At 30.6% G+C, this 27,943-nt stretch overlaps 2 protein-coding genes across 2 annotated transcripts in view; both read right to left on the minus strand.

Moving 5' to 3' along the window:
* LOC129245048 (plectin) overlaps positions 1-19,316 on the minus strand; it is a 76,234-nt gene extending 56,918 nt beyond the window's left edge. The window contains exon 1 of the mRNA XM_054883011.1: positions 19,144-19,316. Within this exon, the coding sequence (XP_054738986.1) occupies positions 19,144-19,206 (63 nt within the window). The 5' untranslated portion in view covers positions 19,207-19,316. The remainder of the gene's footprint in view (positions 1-19,143) is intronic.
* LOC129244066 (uncharacterized) overlaps positions 19,239-27,943 on the minus strand; it is a 139,520-nt gene continuing 130,815 nt past the window's right edge. The window contains exons 7-8 of the mRNA XM_054881680.1: positions 19,318-20,685; positions 19,239-19,247 (exon numbers count right to left, since the gene is read on the minus strand). Coding sequence (XP_054737655.1) covers positions 19,239-19,247; positions 19,318-20,685 — 1,377 coding nt within the window. The remainder of the gene's footprint in view (positions 19,248-19,317; positions 20,686-27,943) is intronic.

Here is a 27,943-nt window from a genome sequence, read left to right on the forward strand (position 1 = left end):
AGTATGTATGCATGTATACGAGTACACTGAAATATTGGCTAGTCTGAGTTATTTACGAGTACGAGTATTATTGTATTCGATATATTTGTATGCAAAATGCAGAGTTGTGTTTTTTTGGTTTTTTTTATTATTTTAATTACACAAATTTTTCTTGATTTTTGGTTTTGCTTATTCGTTTTGGTACTTTGCCAATTTCGTTCACATGTTGTTGCTCTATTTCACAGTTTATGCATTCATTCAAGATATTTTGTAGTTTGTTTTTTGTTTTTTCGGTTCGAATCGTTGACTGTCGTTGCTAAAAGTGCTGGTTTGCCGTTTTTGGGCAGCTATGGATATTTTTTGTTGGCCGAGGCAATTTTTTTTAAATAAACTTTATTGTTGTTTTTTCTAAAAATTACATAACCAAGCGATTGTGCAGTGGAAACTATCCATTTTGTTTATTTTTTTGGTTAACTGTCACTGATAGTTGGTTTTTTAAGGTCCGCAAATTCGGCAACGATAGAATGATAATTTTAAAAAATCTAGAATCTATTGTCGTTGCTTTAAAAACTCTTAACTACTTTAACTTTTTCTCAGTAAAATAGTTAAGCGTGCAAGCGGCAAGTGTGCTGCACTTTGCGCTCTTTCATTTATGAATATCGCGATGGGAAATCTAAATTAAGCGAGTCCACGCAGTTCTCTAACATCGAACATCACTCAAATCATATTCCGGCAAAACTATATTTGCTAGGATTACTTTGCACTCTTCTAGAGCCACTAGCCCTTGTGCAGCATTCTTCAAGTTGCTTCTCAATTTCATTGGAAAATCATCTATAACGATGCGGCATATTTTTAAAGCAACAAAAAAAAAGCAACTTAACAAACAAAATATGTCCCATCGGACGGCCACAAATCCACATGAATTTCATCTCAAGCCCTGAGATATCATATGAAAGAATTTTTCAATCGGAGTGCTCGCTCCTCAAATTTTCAAATCAATCGGTCGTTAGTGCAATTTTACGGCTTTGGCCATATTTTCATGGGTCCAGTAGGCAAAAAACCAGCTGGTAAGTAGCAGAGGAAGAGGAAGGCCTCCTTTGCGTTGGAAAGATCAGGTGGAGAAGGACTTGCCTTCACTTGGTGTGTCCAACTGGCGTCAGTTAACACGAGAAAAAAACGACTGGCGCGCTTTGATAAGCTCGGTTAAAATCGCGTAAGCGGTTATGGCGCCAATTAAGAAGAAGAAGAAGTAGGCAAACAAGCCAATGGAGGCATGGAAGTTACCGGCCTATATTGGGCATGCACTTTGTGTAATTTCGTTCTATATGCGCGGAAAAGTGTTCGAGACTTGATTTTAAAGACTTCAATGCAGCGAACTCAACTTTTTAATTTTTTTATGATAAAATACTCTTTCACTGGTTCGCTCTGCGTATTTGAATATAGCTCGAAAATTTATGTGAGTGTACTAATATGAAACTTGCAGAGACTACAGAGCATAGTCTCAGCTCTAAATGAGGGGCAAAAATGACAACAAAAAAATGTTCCAAAAAACCAGCAAAATTTTGTTTCCCAATAGCCTCAGCTATTAAAAAACACAACAACAGAAATAAATCTGAGGGAGGTTGTTTTTCAAAAATGACAAAATACCAAATATTTTCCCAAAAACTAAAAAAAAAAAAATTGTTGTCCAATAGTTTCAGCTATTAAAAAAAAGAAATAAGAATTACATCTGGGGCAGGTTGTTTTTCGAAAATTACAAAAATATGAAATGTTTTCCGAAATATTCAAACAATTTTTTTCCCAAAAAATGTTTATTCTAACATTACAAAATAATAATAAAAATGGAAAAAAACGGAAACTTTTTCGCATTACAAAGCCTATACCGAAATTTTCAACCATGAATAAATCTCAGAAATATTACATGTTTTTCAAAATTATTAAATCTTTTTCAAATTTATTAAATTATTTTTTGAAATATTAAATTTTTTTCAAATTACGAAAATTTTTTTTAAGTTATTATGATTACAAACCATTTTCTAAATTGTGAAATTTTTTTCAAAGCTATTACTTTTTTTCAAAATTATGAAAGTTAAAAAAATGTTTTTTTTCAAAGTTATGAAATTAAAAAAGTTTGTTTTTCAAAATTATGAAATTAAAAAAATTTTTTTTTTTTTTAAATTATAAATATTTTGAACTTGAATTTGTATAGACGGTATTAAATTTTTTTTAAGTTTAGATTTTTATAAGCTATCAATTTTTTTAAAATGATTAAATGCCTTTTTAAAATTAATAGATTTTTTATCAAAATGGTTAGAATTTTCCAAATTATTAAATTTTTTTTAAAACTATTACATTTTGTTTTCAAAATTATGAAATGTTTTTTAAATAGTGATTCATTCAAATCTATAATTTTTTTATCAAAATTATGTTTTAAATAATTTTGCTTTTTTAAATTATTAAATTTTTTCTCAAAATGATTAAAACTTTTCTAAAAAGTAAACATTTTTTTCAAAGTGATTTCAATTTTTTAAGTATTAAGCTTTTTCAAAATTATATATTCTTGTTTTAAAAAATTTTTTTTTTAAAACTATTAAATTTTTATCAAAATTCTTAATTCCTTTTTAAAATGAATCAATTTTTATCAAAATTATCAAATTTATTTCAAAATTATTAAACCCTCTTTTTATGAAAATTTTTTTGTAAATATTTATTTTTAAATATTTTCTTTTTCAAAATTATCAAATTTTTATTAAAATTTGAAAAAATTTCAAAACTATTAAATTGTTTTCAATTTGATTAAATATTTTTTTTTCAGTTATTAAAATTTTTTCAAAATTATGAAACTTTTTAACTAAATTTTTATCAACATTTGAAATCATTTCACAATTCTTAAGTTGTTTTCAAATTTATTAAAATTGATTTAAACTATTAAATTTTTTTCTTCAAAATTATCAAATTTTTTCTAAGTATTGCTTTTTTTTAATTATCAAATGTTTATCAACATTTGAATAAATCTCAAAATTATTTATTGCTTTTGTTTTTGGTTTTCGAAATTATTTAATTTTTTTTTCAAAATGCTTACATTTGTTTTTAATTATTAAAATTTTTTTAAAACTATTAATTTTTTTAAGTAATTATTTATTTTCAGTATTATATAATTTTTTTTAAATAATTTTTTTTTATTAGTTATTAATTTTTAATTATTAAATTAAATTATTATTTAATTATTATTTAATTTAATTATTAAATTAATTATTAAATTGTTTTCACAAATATTTACTTTTTTTCACAATTACTAAATTTTTTTTTAATTTTTAGATTTTTTCAAAATTATTAATTTTTTTTTGAAAACTTAAATTTTTCTCAAAATTATCTAATTTTTTTTCAAATTGATTAAATTTTTTTTAGATTATTTAATTTTTTCCAAAATTATGAAAGTTTTTTTAAATAATTAAAAAAAGAAAATTTTTTTTAAACTATTAATTTTTTGTTAAAAATCATTTATTTCCAATATTTTTTTTTCAAAATTATTAAATTTTTTTCAAAACTAGTAAATATTTTTTATTACTACTACATATTTTTTTAGTTATTAGATTTTTTTCAAAAGTATTTAATTTTTTATTAATTATTAAATTTTTTGAAGAGTTATTGAGTTTTTTGAAAAATTAGTAAATTTTTTTCAAACTGGATAATTTTTGTAATTACTATTTAGATTTTATTTGTATAGACCTAAAATTTTAAAATTTTTCCAAAATAATTTTTATTTTTCAATTATAAAATTTTTCTCCCAACTATCATTTTTTTAAGATTTAAATTTTTTTCAAAACTATCCATTTTTTATTATTTTTTTTTAAGTATTAAATTTTTTTCAAAATGATTAATTTTTTTGAAAATTATTCAATTTATCCCAATTAATTATTAAATTTTTTTCAAAACCATTAAAGTGATTTTTTTAATTAGTAAATTTGTTTTAAAAATTATAAAATTTTAATGTTTAATGATTCAGTTTTTCTTAAATTATGAAATTTTTTTTTTAAATAACTTTATGATGATATAATAATAATAAATAATAAATCTGAGTAAATCTGTAAATTATTAAGCTTGTGTTTTTTTTTTGTTTTCAAAATTATAATTTTTTTTTCAAATTGATCAATGTTTTTTTTAATTATTACGTTTTTTGAAAACTAAATATAAATTTTGGTTTTAATTATTAATTTTTTCTTCAAAAAGTGTGAAATTTCCTTAAATGAGTGACAAGTTTTTACACTGAACAGGAAAGAAAGAGAAGAACTGGCGGTCATTTCTGCAAAAAAGAAAAATCTGATGGCAGTCCTCCAGCAAATGCGCAAACGGATCGGAGTTGAGCTCTTTTCTATGTTAGCTGCACATTTTCTTGTTTGACATTTACTTAAAAAACAAAAAGGATAGTTCTTATTGAGAAACTCGTTTTCTGCACGAAATAAATTCGCTGGCGATGCAATAATTTTTGAATTTAGAATTCATACACTTTGAGGAAAAACTCTGGTTACTTACCGCACTCGGCCAGAGTCAGGTTTGAGGAGTATTGTTTTTTTTTGTTGTATGGAAAATCAACCTAAAATATGCTTGGCCAACAACTGTAAATTGTCTATTATCGATGCTCGACCCCTGAGTCAACATTTCGCTCCGTTTTAGAATAAAAATTATCAATTAAAAATTTGTTAAATGGTTTGGATTATTTGCGTTTATGTTTGGGCGATGCTGCACGCCTGGGCAGTACAAATGCTTCAGTAAGAATAACAGGGCTTTAAATGCATACATAAGCAATAAGCAAATGTGTATAAGTAAATGTGTTAGTAGCGTTGTAAAACTTTGCAAGTTGGAAGTAAAACATTTTTACGAGTAGGTAAATATTTTGTTTTTGCTAATAAATTTTTAGTACATTCTTAATATGCAATAATATGCGATTTCTTGCTTTTGTTTTTCTCTTTCTATTTCTATGTATTTAAGTAATAATTACTAACCATTACAAGCTAATACAATACATTATTTGTAGCTCTATTCTACATACATACATTCACATTAGATTTGTTTCAACAATTCGATTTAACTACCTTACATAAATTTATTTTTCGATTATCTGTAGTTTTGCTTTTTCACAATTTTCACATTTTTATTTCAAATTCTTCAACGTTTGCATTGCATTATGAACAACATTACATTACTTTTGTAATTGACCTTCATTACTAATCACACTCTAGCTGGGGAAAAAATTTGTATTTTCTGTAAATTGTATGCGCAGTTGTTTTTTGTCTGTTTTTTGTATTTGTTTTTTGTAATTACTTTAAAAAATGCATGCGCTTTTCGGCACCAAAAATTATTATTTTTTATTAAATGCTTGCGTTTTTGTTTTGGTTTTGTAAAAGGAAGTTTGTTGTTTTGTTTCATTTTCGCTTAGATTCAATGCTGATTATATTTTGGAATAAAATTTAAAAAACAATTTTTGAAATTTATTAATTTTTTTAATGTTTTGCCGTCTATTTTTGGAAAATAACATTCGTTAAAATTTTTGCAAATACTGTGTACTCTCTCCTAACACCTCTTTTAAGCGAAAACTTTTTTCAGTACACACATCAAATCCTGAAGAATTGTTTTAACATATTTTCTCTTGAGCGGCCAACCCTCCCATAACACGTCAGCCCTCATATATTATTAACTTTTTTACACTTTATTTATAAGCGGACCCCTCTCCAAAGCGAACAATTTTTTCAGTCCCTTAGGTGTTCCTTGGGCCGATTACTTTCAAAACAAAAATTTGTTCGAATTAAATTTTATTTTCCAAGAGTTTTTACGCGGAATTTTTTCGAAAATTAAATAGAAAATAATTTTTTTGTACATATATTTCTGAGGCCGGTTATTCGCGAAAATAAGAATTTTTTATAAATATATTTTTTTTTTTTCAAAATAATATTTTTTCCAAATATTTTTTTTCTAAAAATTTTGTTTGTTTCAAAATAATTTTTTTTTTCAAATAATTTTTTTTCTAAAAATTTTGTTTAAAAAATTTTTTTTTAAATCATTTTTTTTCTAACATTCTTGTTTTTAAATTTGTGTTTTTCAAAATAATTCTTTTTTCCAAATAATTTTTCTTTTTCAAAACAATTTTTTTTCCCAAATAATTTCGTGTCTAAAATTTTTTTCTAAAAATGTTTACGCCGATTTTTTTACGAAACTTTGTTTACGCTTTTCTCATAAGCGGCCACCTCTCAAAAGCGAACACATTTTTCAGTCCCTTAGGTGTTCCTTGGGCCGATTATTTTCAAAACAAAAATTTGTGCGAATTAAATTTTATTTTCCAAGAATTTTTACGCGGAATTTTTTTGAAAATTGTATAGAAAATAATTTTTTTGTAACGAAAATAAGAATTTTTTTTAAATAATTTTTTTTCCAAATAATTTTGTTTTCTACAAATTTTTTTAAATAAGCCTTTTTACAAAATTTTTTTTTCCTAACCATTTTTTTTAAATAATTTTTGTTTTTCAAAATAATTTTTTTCCCAAATTATTTCGTTTCTAAAAATGTGTACGCCGACTTTTGTACGAAACTTTGTTTACACTTTTCTCATAAGCGGCCACCTCTGAAAAGCGAACAAATTTTTCAGTCCCTTAGGTGTTCGCTTAAGAGGGAGTGCATTGTATTTCTTACGCCGATTACTTTCAAAACTAAAATTGTTCCAAATTAAATTTTGTTTTCCAAGAAATTTATATATCTATATGTGTATATTTTTTTTTTAATTTTAAATTTTTAAATTTTTTAAATAACTTTTTTTCCCAAATAACTTTTTTCTAAAAATATTTACGCGCATTTTCTTAACGAAACTTTAATAACACTTTCCTCATAAGCAGCCACCTCTCAAAAGCGAACAAAGATTTAAGTTCGTTAGGTGTCCGTTTAAGAGAGAGTGTAGTATTTCTTGGGATGATTATTGGCGAAAATAATAATTTTTTTCCTAAAATTTTTTTTTAAATAATTTTTTTTTCCAAAAATTTTTTTTAAATAATATTTTTTTCAAAAATAAACTTTTTTTCGAAATAATTTTTTTCTGAAATTTAAAATTCAATTATTTTTTTCAAAATAATTTTTTTTTAAATAGTTTTTTTTCAAAATAATTTTTGTTTCCAAATAAATTTTTTTCTAAAATTTTTTTTTTAAGTAATTCCTGTTAAGTAATTTTTTTTAAATAATTTTTATTTAAATAATTTTTTTTTCCAAAAATTTTTTTTTGAATAATGCATTTTAAAATATTTTCTTTTAAGTAATTGTGTTTTGATTAATTTTTTTTGTTTTTTCCAAATAATGTTTTTCTTTAAATTTACTCTTTTCTTTTTGCTTATATTTTAAATAGTAATAAAGGAAGCGTTAAATTTTATTTGAATTTCGCTCTCGCGTTATAGTTTTGCACAAGAAAGTCTATAAAGTAACCAAGTACCCACAAGTAAGACTTGCAAGTAAAACGCATTTTTTGAGATATTTAAATTTCTATTCACTTATAAGCCTGCCATCAAAAGTAACAATTTTCCCATAGAATAATGTAAAATTTTTTAACATATTTTATCTAGTATTGTATTTTTGCTCCCATTTTTTACATATAATTTTTCATATATACAGTCTTACTGGTTTTGCTTTGCTTTTTGCGTTGCTGGTGCATTTTCGCTTTGACTTTTCATTGAATTAGTGTTGTTGTTGTTGTTGTTAGCAACGCGTTTGACGGGCAGTTAGACGCAGATATTAGCGAGAGTTATTTATTTTTAATATCTACTTTAATTGATTAATTTCTCTTTAATCTTTGAATATTTTTGCTTAACTTTGTGAAAATTGTCCTGAGTTCTCTGCAACAACTTCAATTCAACTAAGTTCTTATATTCGTTTTTTTTTACAATAATATTTTCCCTTTCTCTGTCACTTCAATACAATTGAGTAAAAGTAATTGTTGCTGGTGGACTTCTAAGTAAATTTTTCGAACAAATTGTATTGTATTTTAATTGTAATTTAAAAGAAATTACAATATTTACTTAAGTATTGCATTTGCTGCTTCAAACAGTTGTGTTTTTTTTTGTTTTGCCGTTAACTAAGTAAGTTAATAAGTAAATAAGTTCAATAAGTTTTATAAGTGCAATAGTAAAGCTTTGCTAAGCATTCTCCTACTTCTATGCCTATTTATGTTTGTATATATTTATATGTGTGTTTGTAATACACAAAAATGGCATGGCACATTAAATTGGTGTTTTACTCCTTCTTTCTTACCACTTTTTTCCTTCCAATGGAAACTTATCATTTACGCATACAATAATAATTCAATACTTTTATAGGTTTGTATGTCTACTACTGCAGATAGATTCAGATCGTATTTTCTAAATTATGCTAACATATTTTCTAAATTTATATAAGTGAACAAAAAAAGTAATGTCAAAGTTTTCAAAAATCATGCGCATACGCCACTGAGCTGCGTTTTTTGCTTTCCGACAATGCTGGGGGTCGGAAACAATTTGTAAACAAAAATGTTAAAAGGACTTTAGAGTAATGGGGAATTCCGAAGTACAACTTAATTAGTATTTTTGTTTTTGGACTGAGTATTATTCAAACTGAGTATTATTCAAATCACGTTTTAGAGAATCTTTATAAGTAGTAGTGGAATGCCAAATACGGAGAGTATGGAGAGCAGCATGGAATGGAGTAGTCAAAGTCAATGCGCCGTCGTTATGATCAAAACTGACAACTGAGTTTATCAATTAAAATAAATAATTTGCGCGTACACTGTAGTAAGATGTTTGGCCAAGGTTCTCCTCACATTTGTGGTGGGCGTCCTGATGTTGTGCCACAAATGGAAGGACCTACAGTTTTAAGCTGACTCCGAACGGCAAATGATTTTTTATGAGGAGCTCTTTCTTGACAGAAACACACGTGGAAGTTTGCGATTGACTGCCGAGGGGCGATCGCTATTAGAAAAACTCTTTCCAACATTTTGCTTTTTTATACACGGGGATTCGAGCCTACGCATTACCGACAGGTAGTCACGCACTCACCCATTCCGCTACGACTAAGTATTCATTTTGTCATTTCTCGTGTGCTTTTACTTTGTGATTATACTAAATATGCATCAAAAAATCCTCCAAAAAAGGATGATTCTACTAAATATTAAAAATTTCTCCAAAAATTAAAAATTCCTCAAAAATTAAAAATTCCTCCAAAAATTAAAAATTCCTCCAATGCCTCAGAAGCGAAATATATCTTTGTTCTCAAAGCGCTCCTGGCATTCTTCTTGCTATTTAAATATAAAAAAGAACACAAATATCAACGGAATTTTTTTGGAATTAATTGTCAAGTCAATATGTGGTTAAATTTCAAGGGCCGATGTTGAATGTGAACCACACCTAAACGTCAACGACACCGTTGGACTTCTTGCTTTGGGGTTATTTAAAAGAAAAGGTATACGTCGATAAGCCAGCAACAATTCAAGAGCTAAAGGATGAGATAAATCGGAACATTAACGGCATAGAACCTCAATTATGGCTCAGCGTCATCGAAAATTTGGACCATCGGATGGAGGTGTGCCACCGAAGCCGTGGAGGCCATTTAACCGATATTTTGTTCTATACGTAATTGAGCTATACCAATATTATCATAATAAAGAGAAATGACAATAATTTTATAAAAAAATTCTATTTTATTCAAAATCAACACCGGTCTTTGTAACTTAACCACCCTTTAGATAAGAAACTATTTGCATTTGGTGGTCTTTGGAGGTGTGCCGCCGAGGCCGCGGCGGCTATTTGGCCGATATTTTATTCCGTACGTAATTGAATCATACCAGTAATATCATAATAAAGAGAAATGAGAAAAATTTTCTAAACAATTGTATTTTATTCAAAATCAACACCGGCCCTTGAAACTTAATCACCCTTTTTATGCGCAACTTACATTCGGTCGGCCCCGGATACGAAGCGCACTACAGATGTTAAACTTCAAAAATTAAAAAAAATATTTTTCTGCGCTAGCTTCAGGACAAGCAAAAACCTACGATAATATTTTCATCATGAAAAAGCCACTGACAAGAAGCAGCTGCCGCCAATTGTACGACAACATTAAGAAGCAGATGAAAGGCGTAGGTTAGATTAAGTAGTGCTGGCTGATCTGTACAACGACAGTGTCCCCCGTCAGTACTCCCACCAATATTTTGCAGTCTTTCTTAGGCAGTGATAAAATAAAGTTTGCAGTTTTAGTAGTCCAAGTATACAAGGCGTAATTTGAAGGAGAAACTCTAATATATTTACAACAAACAAAGATTGCTTGAGCTTTTTACTTGAGATTTTGGTACTTATTTCGTCTCTCAAGGAATCTAAATTACTATAGAAACTCAATTGTGCACCAACGTGACTTAGTTGCTTGCAGCCTCAAAGCTCAAAGATGGCGGAAAAAGTGCAATAACTGCGCACTCAAGAGAGATCAGTAAAACTTGGGCACACCAAATTTTCTATAGAAACAGTAATTTTTTTTTTACTTCTGAGTGTAAAATGTTGGCTTCTAAATCTGATTAAAAAATTATGCCTTTCGAATGCTGAGCGGAAGAAGTTAGTAATAGTGGAGTTTGTGAAACAAAGTCAAAGACTCGGGAAACACTAAAAATATTTTCATAAATTGGATAAGTAAAAAAAATTTGAGTAATATCACCGATATTTAAAATTCTGCTGCAACTAGTGAACTGAGAGGTTGAAAGCCATAAAAGTAATCGCCTAAATTTAAGTCTTAAGCAAACTTTGTCAAGTGAACTTTAAATAGAGTTGAGCTCTGCTTAAAATTTTGCGCTGAAACGGAGATTTGATCGGGCAAAGTTTATACAATTTAATTTTTTTATATTTGATAAAAAAGTAAGGCCTAAATATTATCCCGAAAAATTTTGAGAAGTAAACTTTAAACTTTTGAGAGTTCAGCTCTGCTTAATAGTTTGCCCTTAAACGGAGGTTTGATCCGGCAAAGTCTATGCAATTTAAGTTTTTTATATTTGATAGAAAAGTAAAGCCTAAATATTTTCCAAAAAAATTTTGAGAAGTGAACTTTAAACTTTTAAGAATTCAGCTTTTCTTAATATTTTGCCCTTAAACGGAGATTTGATCGGGCAAAGCCTATAATTTTATATATTTGAAAAAAAGGATTGGCCTATTTACTTGTATTATCCAGGAAAGCGATGAAAAAAGGGACTAACTTCTGAACTTAAATGCACAGCAACACTCTTCAACTTTTCAGCACCTCCTTTGAACTATTGAGCCCAGCTTTTAACAAAGTAGACAATAAAAAAATTGCAGGATTTCAAATATCCAATGAACTATGAAATCTTCAATATTCCTGTAATCTATCCTCGGAATATTAGCCAACAGGCGAATATAAGGCAGTGTCGTGCTATTCAAGTATTTATTTATTATTAGATATTATTATTTATTTCTCATTTATTATTATCCTCAGAATTCTGTTGAATACCTTTCGTCAATTAAGAAATTATTTTGTCAAGTGGCTTCTCCCAAAAAGAAGGCTATACATTCAAAAACGTTGGCGGCCGCTGTGGCCGAAGAGGTTGGTGCGAAAACCGGAATAAAAATAAGGGTTTCTAATAGCGAGCGCCCTCGACAGGCAAACGCAAACCTCCGCGTGTATTTCTGCCATGAAAAAGTTCCTCATAAAAACCATCTAACGTTCAGAGGCGGCATAAAACTTTAAAATGGTAGTGAAATAAAGGCACAATTTTTATTTAATTTCAGAATCTCAGAGTTTTTGGACTTTCACCGGAACTCAAAGAATCTGAATCTTTTAATTTTTAAATTTGTTTCGAAATTAATTTTGTTTCGTGCCGTTGAATCTATACCGTTGCTTTTCAGATGTGAATTTGTGATCAGGGAAATTCGAAAATCAAAAATGTGCTCTGGACATTCACTAAAGGTGGTGGCACTAGACCAACAACAATGTTTTGTGTAATTGATTGTCAAAGCAAGGAATTTGCAAAGTCGAAAACAAAGAATGAATTCGCTTTGTTTCATTCGACGCTGACGAGAGCCACATGACACGGCGAAAAAAAACCAAATCAGCTGATGGTAGCTGACGTCAGAGATGACAAAATCATGAAAAATAAAGTAACTGTTTTTGAATGGCGCCACCTAAGATACTCAATTCGCATAATAGATTCGCCTTGACGCTGTAGACTACAACAAAGTTGACAGAGTCAAATACAGTTTGAAAATCAGAAGTGAAAATATAACAGAATCATTTGAATGGCGGCTTCATTTACCACAGATCTTCATTTATCAGTCACGCCGAGTGTAGGTGTAGCAGCTCTGATAGCAGCCTCTTTCGTTTAGGGCTGTAGCCGGCCAATGCCTATCTGATTACCTGGAAAGTGAGAGTCCATCAGCAAGCTGAATACCTCACTTTGCTTCTCCGTGAAGGCGCCATCAGATTTCCTAAGTGACCCCAGCTTTGTGGTTGGATCCCTTTTCAGGGCTTTCCTTTCAGGAATAATTTTAATAAAATTTGTATATTTATTTTATAAATGCAGCTTTTCTGCCGTTTGAATGATACAAAATGGAGCTGAAATGTGGTGACATAGTTAGCGCTCTCTTCATCATCTGTTATCACAGTGGGGAGAATACAGAAGGCGACGACATCTGCGAACCGCACACTCTCAGTGAATTTGACAAAATGAGCTGACTTATAAAGTATATACAGCCAGCGTCAAAAGAAAGCGCACGCAACATTTTAATAAGTTTTGACTACTTTTTTATTTACTTGGTAATTTCAATTATTTTTTTTATAAAGGTATACTACATAGTACAACAAAAACCATCGAAAGCACACTTTCAAACTTTCTATAAAATTTATAAAAACTCGGCAAATGACCGTCAAAGTCGACAAATGACCATCTGATCATTCAAGCTTTCTACTAAGAATTTTTAGAAAAATTTTGGGCTTGCAGTTTTTTATATTAGATTATTGAATTTTGGTATAATAAAATGCAACTTTAAAGTCGTTCAAAAATCGCGTTCATTTTTGACAATTTTTTCTGCTGACGGTATTGGGTGCTTTTTTCCATATAAGAAAAATGTGAAGTAGGCATTAAATGGAGAAAATGCACAAGAACGCGAACAAAAAAGATTCTCAAAAATCAGTGTAATTTTTGACTTACTCGAAACTGGCACTTTATGAGTAAAGAGCCTGAAACTTTCATAAAAATTTGTCGAATTCTTACAAATTTTGTTCCCAGTTTGAAAATTTGCTTTGAATGGGTTTTGTTGTAGTATGCACAGTGTTCTTATAAAAGAATAAATGAAATAAAAAAGTACATAAATAAATAGTAAAAACTGGCCAATATTTGGTTTGACGTTAACTGCATGTAAAGCGTGATCAGACTGGAGATACTTTTTCCAATAGGGGTTTTTTGACAGATCGCGTGTGACTACTGTCACACTAAATATAACATTTTTTTCAGTATTCATTGACATTTCATCATGGAAAGATTTACGCCTCAACAACGCTTAGAAATCATAAAATTGTATTACGCAAATCGACGCTCTGTGAAAAGTGTTCATCGCGCGCTCAGGCGAACTTATGGCTACGACAATAAGCAAAATTACCGTATTTGGGCTGAAGAGCAATCCGAAGCCATTGAAGAACCAAGAAACAGAAGTTGCATCCATTGAAAACAACCGTTTTGGTGGGGCCTATGGGCTGGAGGAATCATCGGCCCATATTTCTTCAAAGACGAGGCTGACGCTAATGTAATAGTGAATGGCGAAAGATATCGCGCCATGATAAACGACTTTTTGATGTCAGATGCCTATAAATTGAAGCCTGCGATCTCCACAAAAACATTGGTTCCAACAAGACGATGCTAGTTGACATACAGCCCGTGAAGCAATGGATTTACTGCGTCATCGTTTCGGTGAGCAATTTATATCTCGTCTCGGACCAGTGGATTGGCCGATTGGCCATCAAGATCGTGTGATATCACGCCTTTGGACTTTTATTTGTGGGGGGTATGCAAAATCTAAATGCATTGTGAATAAATCAGCTTCGAGTGAAGCATTGGAGCGCAACATCACTAAAGTTATTCACGAGTTGCCGACCGACTGAAGTCCTGCAGCGACATTTGAAAGGGATTATCTTAAAAAAATAAATGTCATGAATGGTTCTACACAAAAATAATAAAGATTGCCCAATAAATTTGAAATTTCGTTGTTTTATTTCAATTTAAAATCCGATCCGTACGACAAGTGATTTTTTGGAAAGGAGTTTTTCCATGGCAAAATACACTCGGAGGTTTGGCATTTCCTGCCGAACGGCGACCTCTGGTAGAAGAAAAATTGCCTCTCAAATGCGACAAGAGATTCGAATCTGTGCACTTCCGAATGGTAGTCACGCACCAACCCATTTGGCTACGGCAACCAAATCAGCTGACTGGATGACGTAATAATTTGCTATGCCTTTTTTGCTGATTTTTATTCATATTTTTATTATTATTACTATTTTTTTTTAACTTTTTGTTTTATTTCTGTTTCTGTTTGATTTTCATTTTTATTTCCTTCTTATTTTTACTATTATTCATGCGCAAAGTTATCTCGTACCTCGCCGTTCTCTTTCTTGCTTAGCCAATTGTTACGTCACAGTTAGAAATACCCTTAGGCAAGTCGCAATGTGGAAGTTCATAAGTGCCGATTTACACAGGGAAACATTTGGAAGGGAAAAATTTTATTTTCGCTAGAGAAGGACGGACGGGGAAGAGAGAGACGATTTTGTGTGCCGTACTGGCGACAGGTTTTGTGTTTCCTATTTGTATTTTCAATCTTAAAGTTGGCTGCGAGACAATTTTAGACAGTTGCTTCATGCGTTTTCTTCTTTTGTGTGAGAAAGTTCTGTGTTGGTTTTCAATCAAATGGAAGAAATCAACGATTACAAACACCAAAATGCTGGTGGGAAAATACAGAATGATTTTTGCTGGTAAATTAGATATGATTTAAGAAACTTGTGGGACATTTTTATGTTGAATTCGAAATTATTTTTCCATTTCTAGATACTCAGGTTAATTTAATTAAAATTTTTTAATATATGAAATATTTTTTATAAAATTTTTCTTATTCAAGTGCAAAAAATTGTAAATTTATATATGAATATAAATAATGAAAAATTCATATTATTTAACTAGCCCAATTTGCCTTCTTCATTAAAATATTTAACAAACTGTTGACGAATGTTTTCCACTTTACATTTTACGGATTGTAGAAGATATCGAACCTCGGAAGATGCTGAAGAAGTATACATCAAAAGCAACGAATGTTGCCGAAAACAATTTTGCTCGTATAATCGCGCATGAAACATCAAAAGAGAATTTCCAGTGTCTCTCTGTGTAAATCGGGACTCATTTTTGATCTGTTACTGCTCATGCTGTATCTTCAAGAATGATAGAGAAATAGTTTGCGCCTTTCGAATTCGCCGTGTCGTAAGAGTCCATGAATAAAAAAACAAAAGGAAGTGGAAAATTACTTGCTTGTGAAGAAGAAGAGTAGATGAAAGCAGTGGAAACAACCAAACACAAAAAAGTATACGCACACACTCATACTTCCTGCCACGGCGTCTTCTGCATAAAAACGAAAACAAACTGTATTTGGAGGCTTTGTATTAATTTGGGCTTTCACAATTTAAAACACGGCACTTCGGCCCCCGCGGCCGAATGGGTTAGTGCGTGATTACCATTCGGAATTCACAGAGAGAACGTGGCTTTGAACCAGCTTTTCTGCGTAGCTTGTCGACAAACAGGATTAAATTTTGCGAACTAGACGCACGAGCTGCTTTAAATCATGGACTGGACTTCCGGCAAGATACGTTTTCATAATTCCCCACACAATTTCAATGGGGTTGGCGTCTGAGGACTGGGAAGACCAGTCCATTACTGTGACGCCATTTGCTTGTTTTGTTATTTCTCAATGAGTTTTTCTGAGAGCAGTGGTTTTGATGATGTGGGACGATAGGAAATGTTCGCCTCCTTCAATCGTCGTTCGACGGCGTTGATACACACATCTATTCTCATTTTAGCACGAATTGTGCGTGCTTGTCGTGTAGTCACAAAGCAAAGACCCGCTTAAAAAGTTGGACGATCACTTTATCCCGGTTTTTTGTCGTCACTCGCTTCAAGCCGCGCTCGGAAAAGTCATCAACGTTTTTGTACACCTTCTATCGTTGATTCCACTTCACAGCAACTTTTTTTTGATTTTTTAATCACTTTTGCAGCAGCGGCGTAAGATAATTTCGGCCCTTTCGATTGCGTGCATAAAAATTACGCCTCGAAACGCTTCGTGTAATTCTCATTCATTTTTGTTTGGTTGTGTTTGCGGGAAAGTTTCGAACGACACTAACCTGAGTTAGCAGTGGCGTCGTAGCCCTTGAGTGGACTATTACACCGAAAAAAGCAGAACGAAATATATCTTGAAATTACAAGAAAAAAACCGGTATTTTCTACTGACACAGACTGTATATTTGCTACTCCTTTTGTTTGCTTTGTTCGTTTGTTTCGTATCGGAAAGGAAGCTGACGTCAGACTTGACAAAATCGCGACAAATAAATTGACTGTTTTTTAAAGGCGCCACCTAAGGCACTCAATTCGCCTTGCTGTAGCTGCTATTAAGGCGTTACATACGTCCGGAATTTTCAAAAAATCGATTTTTCGGCACGGTCTGCATGATAACTCATACAGTTTTTAATATTTTTTTTCGAAAGAGTTTTCTCTATAGTGTGTTGAGCCGGATTTTTGATATTTTTATTAAAAAAATTTATAAACATAATTAAAGTGTGACATTTAAGACGTAAAACGCATACTTTTTTTTTTTAAATGCCGTAAATTGTAAAATTTTTCGAAATTCCAAAATCCGCCTCGACAGACTATAACTACAATTTTATTTTACGAGAATTTTTTTTACTTTTTACAAATCCATCAACATTTCAAAGAGAAATGCTGCAGACCGTGGAGCAACTTTTTTCATTGTACTTTGGGTCACGTGATTTTTTATATACTAATTTTGGTAAAAAAAAATTAAAATACATTTTTTTATAAAGTTGAAGTACTAATGAACAGTGCAGCAAATTTTTTTATATTTATTGACGTATTTTTGCTCTGCAGGAATCTGTTCAACCCCAGTTCGTAAACGCATCGACTTTGACCACTGACTTTGACTGGTAACATAGCTCACACATACATGCTCAGAAGAGGGGTGGGTGCAAGTCCTGAAATAATCACTGATGTTTCAGCAAATATAATAACATAATTTTCTAATAACACCAAGGATGAGTTCGTTGAAGCGGCAATCTGTGGCTAACACCGCTCAGCACGCGGCGTGGGGTGATCATCATTAAAAGCACACACATACATATGCAGAATGGCGCATATGTTTTCTAACTAATTATATACACATTAAAGATTTACCTTGGCATTCTCATTAAGTAATAACGGTTTATTAATTGTTAGCCGTTTGTGTGTGTATGTGTGTGAATGTTTGTATATCATATTCAGTACTTACTCATTTTACGCGCATATATGTGGGTACGTGGGTACGTGTGTACGCGCGTACTTATATATGCTTATATATGTTGTTGTTGTTTTTGTTTTAACTATTCATATACTAGTAAATATTTGACTACTTCACGCCTGCCATTGCGCCTAAATGCCTTCATTAGCACCATTTTTACGAGTATGACGAGTATGCGACCGAGTATATTTGTATATATATATATATATATAGGTGTGTGTGTGTGTTTATTATATTGTAATTGTATATATGTAAGTATTGTAAGTACGTAAAAGCAGCATTCATGTGACACACAACGCTATTAATGGACTATATATAATATTTAATTACACATACACATATATATTTGTATGCATATGCGTATGTATTGGTAGTTGAAATGTAACTGCTTTGTAGTTGCTTTCAATGCACCGATTTTGCTGAATATATTTGCTGTTGGATGTGTCTTTTTTGTTTCTTATTTATTTATTTATTTATTTTTTTTTTTTGGTTTTTGGTTTTCGTTACATTTTTACGTTTATGACTTATGCATTTATTATGCGCCTGTATGCGCGTGTATGCGCATGATATGTGAAAACGTTTTCGCTCAGCGTTCTTCAGTTTTCGTACCCTCTATACGAGTATACGAGCAATATACGTACTCCTGTGATGTTAGTCGCATGTTGTTGCTTGAGAGCTGTAGAGTAGTACGACTCAGTGTACACAAACAACTAACTAGGGAAGGGGATTTGATTTCTTGACGCCCTTTTGCGTTGTTGCGCGCACTCATTTCTTTTGTTAGATGCTAAGCTTGAGTTTCAGCTGCTAAGAGCCTCAGACACCACTACATACATATCAGTTTACTTGATGTCGTGCCGCGTCGTCGTTGTCGTCGTCGTCGTCGGTCCTAATCAATCTTTTCTACCAATTGTTTGTTGCCGTTCAAGAGTATGTGATTTATGTTAGGCGTCTGTTTTTGCGCGCCTGTAGTGTTCCCACATCTGGCTGGTGAAGTAGTAAATAGGCAGCGTTAATGCAAGCAGCGTTTAGCAGTTGCGCTGTGGTTGCACTGCGCACCCCATCCATGTGATCAACTAACTTATTAGATATTTTGAGATTTAAAAAAATTTTTTTTTAATTTTTAAAAAATTTTTTATTGTAACTTTTTCGTAAGCGTGCGACTTTTGCTTCGTTTGAGTGCTGCGTAAATAGAATTAAACTTTTCGTTTTGCCAATCTACTAATTTTGCTTGCAGCCAATTGCTTTGTGGTCTGATATTTATTTGCTTTAATTTTCTATAAAATTTATTTTTCGTTTTTCAAACCTAATTTTTTATTTAGTTTTTTATTATTCAATTTCTTGTGACTCTTTCTACTAATTTCGCTTTTGCTATTATTTGATTTTTCTTCGCTCTTGCTAATAAATCAATCGCACCCGAATTCCTTTCAATTTATTCTAATACTGCTGGCTGTTATTATTGTTGTTGTTGTTGTGGTTGCTGCTGTTTGCTGCTGTTTTGCAGCTGTTACTTGTTAACTTAACCTTAGGAGTCTAAAGATAGCGTATCTACGTCAAATTTGAAACTTACTTGTCGTTTATGCTCGGATGGCAGTTTCGGATAGTCTAAATCTAGTTTCGAATATGGCGACATGTGATGGTGATAGTATGGTGTGCTTGTATGGCTTAATGGGGCTGATGTTGTGGGGTGATGGTGGCTGAGATGTTGCTGGCTTAGATGGCTGAGGTGATGATGCGCTTGTGCTTGTTGTTGCTGTTGTTGTTGTTGTTGATGATGATGATATGACGGCAAAGTATGCATACTATCATATGCCGACGACGCAGCTGCCACGCCCGACGCACCAGTCGCCACACCGCCAACGCCACCAACGCCACCGCCTGCACTTAGGCCACCGCGCCCAGTCAGCGCCGCATCGTCAAGCGCGCTGCTGGTAAGTGTGGCCGCAAACGGTCCACTAGTTTCACGCAACGCCGCCAACGGATGGGTTTGCATATGATGCTGCTGCTGGTGCACGTGGTATTGATGCATCGGATTCAGCTGCTGCTGCACCGAGTGGTGGATGTGCGCCGACGGGTGCTGGGCGCCGAGCGGCAGCTGGTGTGCATAATGTTGTGTGCCCGCAAATTGCTGTTGCAGATTATAGGCAAGCGGATGCTGATGCGTTGCCTGTGGCTGCGGTGCCTGTGCGGCGTACTGATAGTACTGCGAAATTGCCGGATTGGAGGCGTGCAGCGATGGCATTAGATTGCGTTGCTGTAGCAACGTACTCATACTGTATGGCATATCATTTTGACTGAATATGGACTGAGAGAATGGATTCGCATAACTACTACTACCACCAATACCACTAACACCACCTGAAGTGTATTTGCTCGGATAGTTCAAGTAATTTAAATTTGACACTGAGTAAGCGGGCCGCAATAGCCGTCCGCCGCCCAAATGGCCACCGGTGGCCGCTTGTTGTGCTGCTACTGCTGCCGCCGCCGCCGCCGCTGCTGCTGCTGCTGCCGATTGCTGTTGGGCCGCTGCCGCCGTAGCCGCCGCCGACGTGGGTGCATACTGCTGGAAGTACATATTCGGCTGTGATGAGAAACTCGACGACATCTGCATCAGATTATCGCTGAGGTATGGTGGCGATGTATCGCCCGGATGCAATGTCGGATAACTTGAAATGATACGACCGGGATAGCTGGAGAGCGGTGTAACCGGTTGGGTGGCCTGTTGCATGCGCGCATGTTGATTTAGTATTTGGGAGGAGCGTGAAATGGACTTGTGCGCCTCATTCAACAGATTCACTATATTCGAAGAGGAGGATTGATGCATCTGCGGCTGATACAGGCCATAGTAGTCGTTCAACATCGATGCTGATGGCAGGCCAGCAATGCTATAACGACGACGACGTATCGGCGATGGATGTTGACCGTAAATGCCAGCTGTGGTGGTGGCTGTGGGATCGTACAAATAACCAGCCGAGCCGGAGGGGCCGAACATGTCGTATGCGCTCTGTGGTGGTGGCGGGCCAACACCGAGACCATAACCGGCAGGCGCGTAATACTGGCCGATTATGTCGGGTAGCGGCGGACTTCCGGTCGGACCGTAGAGGCCGTACATCTGAAATGGGCGATTTGAAAGAGTTTTTGCTTGGGTAGTTTGCTTGTTTGTTTATTTTTTGTTTTTGTTAGGGTGTTTGATTGGTTGACTTGATTGGATAGTTGTTTATTTGCTTGTTTCTGAGATTGTTTGCTTGGCTTGATTGCATTGGTTTTGTTTGTTGTTCTTTGTTAATTGCTTGCTTGCCTGCTTGGTTGCTTGCTTGCTTGGTTGGTTGGTTGTGAAGAAGAAGAGCGTTTTTATTTGGAAATGTGCTAAGTATGTTTTTATTGTACTCTCTTACTATTGTTGTTTGTTGGCTTGCTTGTATGTTGTTTGTATGAGCTAAGTATTTAAGTGAGGTCAATTAAATTTGTTTGTTTGTTTGTTTGTTTGCATGTTTTTTCTTGGTCTTTGGTTGTTTTGGAAAGAGGTTTTGGCAGCGATTGTGCGATTACTGCGCTCGCTGATTAACTATTTGCGCGTGCGGTCAATGCAAACTGGCTGATGTAGAATGCGCATGACCTTGAACTCACATCTACATACACACTGACGATGGCACGCAATACGTGCCGCCATACGGGGTGCGGTTAGACGGGCTGCCACTTATCGGGGCGGGGGCACGTGGCATACTAAATATTTATTTGCTAGTTATAGGTATGTGTGTGTATGCGCCAAATATCCAATATCAAACGCATGTCGAACACACACTGCGCCAAACGAAATCATATAACTACATACATTGAACAATTTTCAAGTACTTGCACACTAAATTAAGTAACAAAATATTCAACTGCATACTAATTAATTGTCTGGTACTTGTACTTGTACTGGTACTGGTATTGGTATTGGTAATGGTACTGTTAACGTTAAATATATATTTTAGTTAATTCTATGCTTTTATAAATGGCTTTCTGTTTGACTTTTTTCCTTTTTGTTTATTTTTTTTTTGTTGATTTTTGTTTTTGTTTTCGTTTTGGTCTCTCCTTTCATCATATTCATCACCAAAATTTCAGATTTTGAGCGAACACTTACGGACTACTGGCCCCATTCAATTTTTGCTTAACGCTGCTTTGTATGAATACTTTTCAAAATATATAATTAAATAGTTACATAAAAAAATTTATCGGTTTTTTCGCAAAATTATTGCATTTGACATGCATTTAAAAAAAAATTTTTTTTTCACCAATGCAGCTGTATGACAAATTAGGCTGCTCAGTTGTGGCATTCAATAGATTTGGTTTTGCGTTCTTTGTTGTTATTTACAATTTTGATTTTATTTGCATTTTTATTTGTATTTTTTAGTTTAAGAAATTCCGAAATATCACCTAAAATACGAATACTAATTTGATTAAAAAATTATTAAAAATGTTTAGCTTAATTTACAATAATGTTTTGTAATAATTTTGTTTTCAACTTTTAAGTAATTACACTTTAAAAGCCTTGAAGTGAGTAATTTGAAAAGGACTTGAGGAGGATTGTGATTCATAAATTCTTTCATATAAAATTTATTTAAAAATTATTTAAAGTGTCTTTGTTTTTTAATTAATTTATTTGGCAAGCCTCTCTGCAAAGTGTAGCAGATTTGGGTGGGTAGTAGTGTATTTGGGAGAAAGGTCATTAAAAAAGTAATAAAAAAAAAATGAAGAAAAATATAGAAAAATCCACTCATCATTTATATTACACTTTGGCTTAAGAAGTTGTTGTAGTATTTGTGTTAAGCGTGACGTGAGTTGCTGCTGTATTGAAGGAAATATTGAGTTTATTTTTACTTAAGAACTGTCTAAGGGAGCTGCTGCGCTCAAAAGTTAAACATTTTCGTGTATATGAGAGACTTAGGGTAAAGTGCTCTGGAATGGTCGAAATCGTGTCTCAAAACTGCACATCAGTGTATGTATGTTGGTATGTATGCATGTATATGTGCGTATTGTGCTGAGTGTGCCAATAAATGCAAACGAATGTTGTGATTGGTTTATATTTGCCCAATATTTTATGTTGCTCTCCGTCCCTAACTCTTTCGGCTAATATTCGGCTGTGTTCAGACTGTTGTCAAATGCAGAAAATAATTAAATTAGGCAAAGTTTTAGATGCATATAGAAGTAACGTGCAAAAATATATGTATGTATGTGTTGTCATTGATTTATTCAGTAAGAATGACATGGAAAATTAAATTTCAATCATATCGAACAAGTTGAGAATAGTTAAGGCAAGTGAGAGAAGTGAGAGTGAACAAAAAAAAAACAAAAACAATAGAGACAGCGACAGTTACAATCAGAGACATAGAGACACATTAAAAAATGATACACAACAGGAAGAGAAAACAGGAAAATAAATGAGCGATTGTTGCAACCACAAGCAAATTTGATGTATACGAGTAAGTAACTTTATTGAAAAAAAAGTCTTTTGGCAAATACTTAGTTAGTGCGCGTGTGTGTGTTTCGATGAAGTTTGATGAATGAATAAGAATTTTTTTCTTTTTAATTTTAATTTTTTTTTAATATTTTTCTTTAAGATTAATTTTAGTTTTTTTTTTTCATATAAAAAATTCTTAGTAAGTGCGCGTGTGTGTGTTTCGATGAAGTTTGATGGATGAATAAAAAAAAAATTTTTTTAATTTTAATTTTTTTTCTTTAAGATTAATTTTAATTTTTTTTCATATACAAAATTTGTTTTTTAATCTTTTTGGTGTAAGTGCAAGAAAATCTTACGAAAAATAGTTTGCGGCGCTTGTTTGCTTGTCTTGTTGTTTTTGGTTTTCGTGAACGAGTAAGACTTTTATTGAAAAAAAAAATATTGGCAAATACTTAGTAAGTGCGCGTGTGTGTGTTTCGATGAAGTCTGATGAATGAATTAAAAAATAATAATTTAGTTTAAAATTTTTTAATTAAAATTTTTTTTTTAATTTTTTTTCATTTTTCTTTAAGATTAGTTTTAACTTTTTTTCATATAAAATTTTTTTTTATTGTTTTGTTGTAAGTGTAAGAAAATCTTACGAAAAATAGTTTGTGGCGCTTGTTTGCCTTTTTTCTTGTTGTTTTTGGTATAGGTGAACGAGTAAGACTTTTATTGATGATTTATTCGATGAAGTTTGATGAATGCATTTGTTTTTAATAAAAAAAATTTAATCAAAAATACTAAACAAAAGCTAGAATTAAAAAAAACTTAAAATTTTAATTTTAAAAATTAAAAAAAAAAACACTTTAAATTTAAAAAATTTTTTTTTAATTTAATTTTTATTTTAAAAATTAAAAAAAAAATCCTTTTTAAAAATCAAATTAAAAAAGTTTTGTTTTTGTAATTTTTAAAATTAAATGTAAAAGGTTTTTTTTTACTTTTTTGCTGTAAGTGTATGAAAATCATGAACATCTTACGAAAAAATATTTTGTGGCGCTTGTTTGCTTTTTGTTTTTTTTATTTTGGGTTTTGGTGAATGAGTAAGAGTTTTATTGAAAAAAAAATTGGCAAATACTTAGTAAGTGCGCGCGTGTGTGTTTCCATGAAGTTTGGTAAATGAATTAAAAAAAAAAATATATATTTTTTTTTTTCGATATTTTTGTTGCAAGTGTAAGAAAATCTTACGAAAACTAGTTTGTGGCGCTTGTTTGCTTGCTGCCTTGTTGTTTTTGGTTTTTAATGAACGAACGTGTATTTATTTGCCGATTGCATTTCACCGATCTATGTATGTATGTGTGTACATAGTATATTTAAGTATGCAAGTGTGCGCTTTGTATGATAGTTTATGTGTGTGTATGTGTGTGCGCGTGCCGTTTGCTGTCTAATTGCATACAGTGAGAGTTAACGCTGTTCGCTCTTTGCTTCATATTTTGCATTTGCAATATCTTCGTTCATAACGGTAACATTTTAACAGAGACATACACAATGAGACAATGACACAATGCAAGGAAATGTTTGCCCTACCCAGGGGTGCATTGTGGTTGCGAGTTGCATAACTGAATTGTGAGCGTTTGCGACTGGCGAGAGGAGTGAGGGTGTTCAGTTGATTGACTGCTTGTTTGGTTGGTTGTTTGCTTGACTGATTGACTGATTAACTATTTGCTTGGTTTCTTGCTGGTATGCTTGCTAAATTGCTAGACTGCTCGAATAGCTGGTTGGCTGGCTGGCTGACGTAGCTTACTTTACTTTAATTATTCTTATTATTTTTTTTTTGTTTTGTTTTGTTCTTGCATAGGACTCTACAGCCTTAAGCTGCTACTCAGCTGCTGGGTTATCTATTTGATTTTTTGTTCTTTGGTAAAGTTGTGTGTTTAACTTGCTTTTGAATTATTGAAATATGTTTATATACAATTTTGTACTTTCTAGTTTCCTTTGCGTTTCGCCGTTCACTTGGTGTGTATCAACAAATCGTTAATTATGTAAATATATCGAGTTATATATTCATACGTAATAAGTTGTATATACAAAACCAAAAAGTAATATATATATTTATATATACTTGTAGTAGTTAAGTTGAAAAACTGCAGTTCAAGAGTAAAAGTGAATTAAGTTCTGAGTTGGGAAATTTTTCAAGTATTTAGTATAAAAAAAAAAATAAAAAATTGAAAACTTCCAATCATCGTTGCTTCAACGCGGGTTACACGTTTTCGCCATTAATTATTTTATCATTTTATCGTTCCATTGTGCACATTTGATCGCGCGCGCTATTGTTTTGTTTTTTCGGATGAAATTTTCTAAGGCGAATAAGAGTGAATGCTACTTTTGTTTCTCGAAATCAGTGTTGCATGTGGTGGTAGTATTCCAAGTACCAAATATACGAGTACTTATAAAAGAGAAAATTGTATGTTCAATTATACAGAGACAGAGAGAGAGAGAGAGTAACGGCGCATTCGCTTATTAATTAGTAACAGGAATGCATTTGATTTATTTTCATTCAGCAAAAAGTATTACAAAAGCTTATTGTAAACAGTATCAATTATCGGATTGAAAGAATTATTATTTATTAATTGAAAAACAAAAAAAAAATTTAATTAACTTTGTACGTTAATGTTCGAATGTGTGGCATATGAACAACACAACTGGAGTAATAGATTCTTTGTTTAGATCTATGCTTGAAAACTGATTTGTTTTTTAATTGTTTAAAACAAATTAAAATTGCTTTGTTCGACTTTTCTTTATTAATATTTAATATTTAATATTTTTAAAATATTTTTATGTTGTTATTTATTGTTTTTTAATTATAATTTTTTATTTTGATATTGAAAAAAATTTTGTTTTTCTTTAATTGGGAAATTAAATTTTTTTTAATATTTTTATTTGAGTTTTATTTTAGTTTTTTTTAATTAACATTTTTTTTGTTTTAAATTTATTTATTTTATTTAAAATAAATTAAATTAATTTGGTGTGTTAATGTTTGAATGTGTGTCATATACACAACACAAATCAAGTAATGGATTTTTTTTAGTTCTATGCTTGAAATCTTCTACATTTTTTTGAACAAATTAAAATTACTTTGCTTGATTTGTATTTTTCTATGCATTTATTTATTTTTATTTTCTTTGATCATAGAAAAAAATTTTGTGAGCAAGTTAAAAAAAAATCAATTTTCTGATTAATTAAATTCTACTTTAAATTCTTTTTAACAAAAAACTATTTTTTTAATAAAAAACTTAATAAACAACTCCTTTAATAAAAACTAAAAAAAATTCAATAAAAAATTTAAATTTTCTAAGCTTTTTAATTTTTTTTTTTTTGTAAGGAATTAAAAAACTTATATTAAAAAAAATTAGTACCTAATATTGCATTTAAAAGTAAACTAAAAAATTAAAAAACTAAAATTTAGTTTTTATTAAAAAAATTTAATTTCCTAATTTTTGTGTTTCTTTTCAAATATAAGAAATTAAAAAAATTTAAATAAACAAAATTTAATTTCTTATAATTAAAAATAAACTAAAAAATTAGAAAAGTGAAATTTTGGTTTTATTAAAACAAAAATTTAAAAAATTTTAAACCAAAATAAATTAGTTTTCCTATTTTTAGTTTCTTTTTTATTATGAGAAATTAAATTTTTTTGTTCCATTTTTTTTAGTTTCTTATATTTAAAAAGAAACTAAGAAAGTAGAAAACTAAATTTTTTTTTATTAAAAAATGTTTTGGTTATGAAAAATTTAAAAAGGAATTAGAAAAATTAGAAAATTGAATTTGTTTTACTTTCGTTTTTTTATTTTTTTGTTTCTTTTTTTAATTTTGTTTTAAATGTTTTTTATTTAAAGAAATTTTGTTTTCACCTTTTTAAATTTATTTTTAATTTTGTTGTTATTTAAAATTTTTTTTTACTTGAATTTTTTTAATTCTTATAAAAAAACAAATTAAAAAAAATTAGAAAAGCAAAATTTTGTATTTAAATTTGTTTTTAGTTTTTATTAAAGGAGTTATTTATTAAGTTTTTTATTAAAAAAATTGTTTTTTGTTTAAAAAAATTTAAAAATGAATTAAAAAAATCAGAAAATTTAAATTTTTGTTCAAATTCGTTTTTTTAATTATTTTAATTTTGTTTTAATTTTTTTAATGAAACAAATTTTATTTTCTCTTTTTTAAATTTGTATTTAATTTTGTTGTTATATATAATTTTTTTTAAACTAAAAGCTTTTTATATATACATTTTTTTTAATTTTTATATTTTATTAAAAAAAAAAAAATTTATTAAAAAAAATTTAAAAAGGAATTAAAAAAATTTTGTTTAATTTCTTTTTTTTATTTATTTGTTTTATTAATTTTATTTTAAGTGTTTTTTAATTTAAAAAATTTTGTTTTCTGCTTTTTTAATTTATTTTTAATTTTGTTGTTACATGAAATTTTTTTTGAACTTAAATTTTTTTAATTCTTATAAAAGAAATTTAAAATTTAAAAATTTTTTTTAATAAATTAATAATTTAATTGATAAAAAAATTTAAAAAATGAATAAAGGATAGAGGATAAAGCAGGATAAAGCAATCAGAAAATGGAAATTATTGGTTTAAGTTTTTTTTTTCGTTTTTTTTTAATTTGGTTTTAATTTTTTTAATGAAAAAAATTTTACTTTCTCTTTGTTAAATTTAATTTTAATTTTGTTTTTACTTAGTAGTAGCAAAAACAATTTTCAGTATTCTAATTTGTTTAATCTTTTTTTAATTTTGTTTTTAATTTTCGTTAATTAAAAACGTTTGTTTTCTATTTTTTTAATTTAGTTTTAGTTATTTTTTAATTCAATTATTTTTTTATCACAAAAAATTTTTTATTTAAAATGTTTTGAATTTTTTTTTGCTTGTAATAATTTTTTTCTTTT

The sequence above is a fragment of the Anastrepha obliqua genome, chromosome 4 (assembly GCF_027943255.1).
Source record: "Anastrepha obliqua isolate idAnaObli1 chromosome 4, idAnaObli1_1.0, whole genome shotgun sequence".
Taxonomy (NCBI): domain Eukaryota; kingdom Metazoa; phylum Arthropoda; class Insecta; order Diptera; family Tephritidae; genus Anastrepha; species Anastrepha obliqua.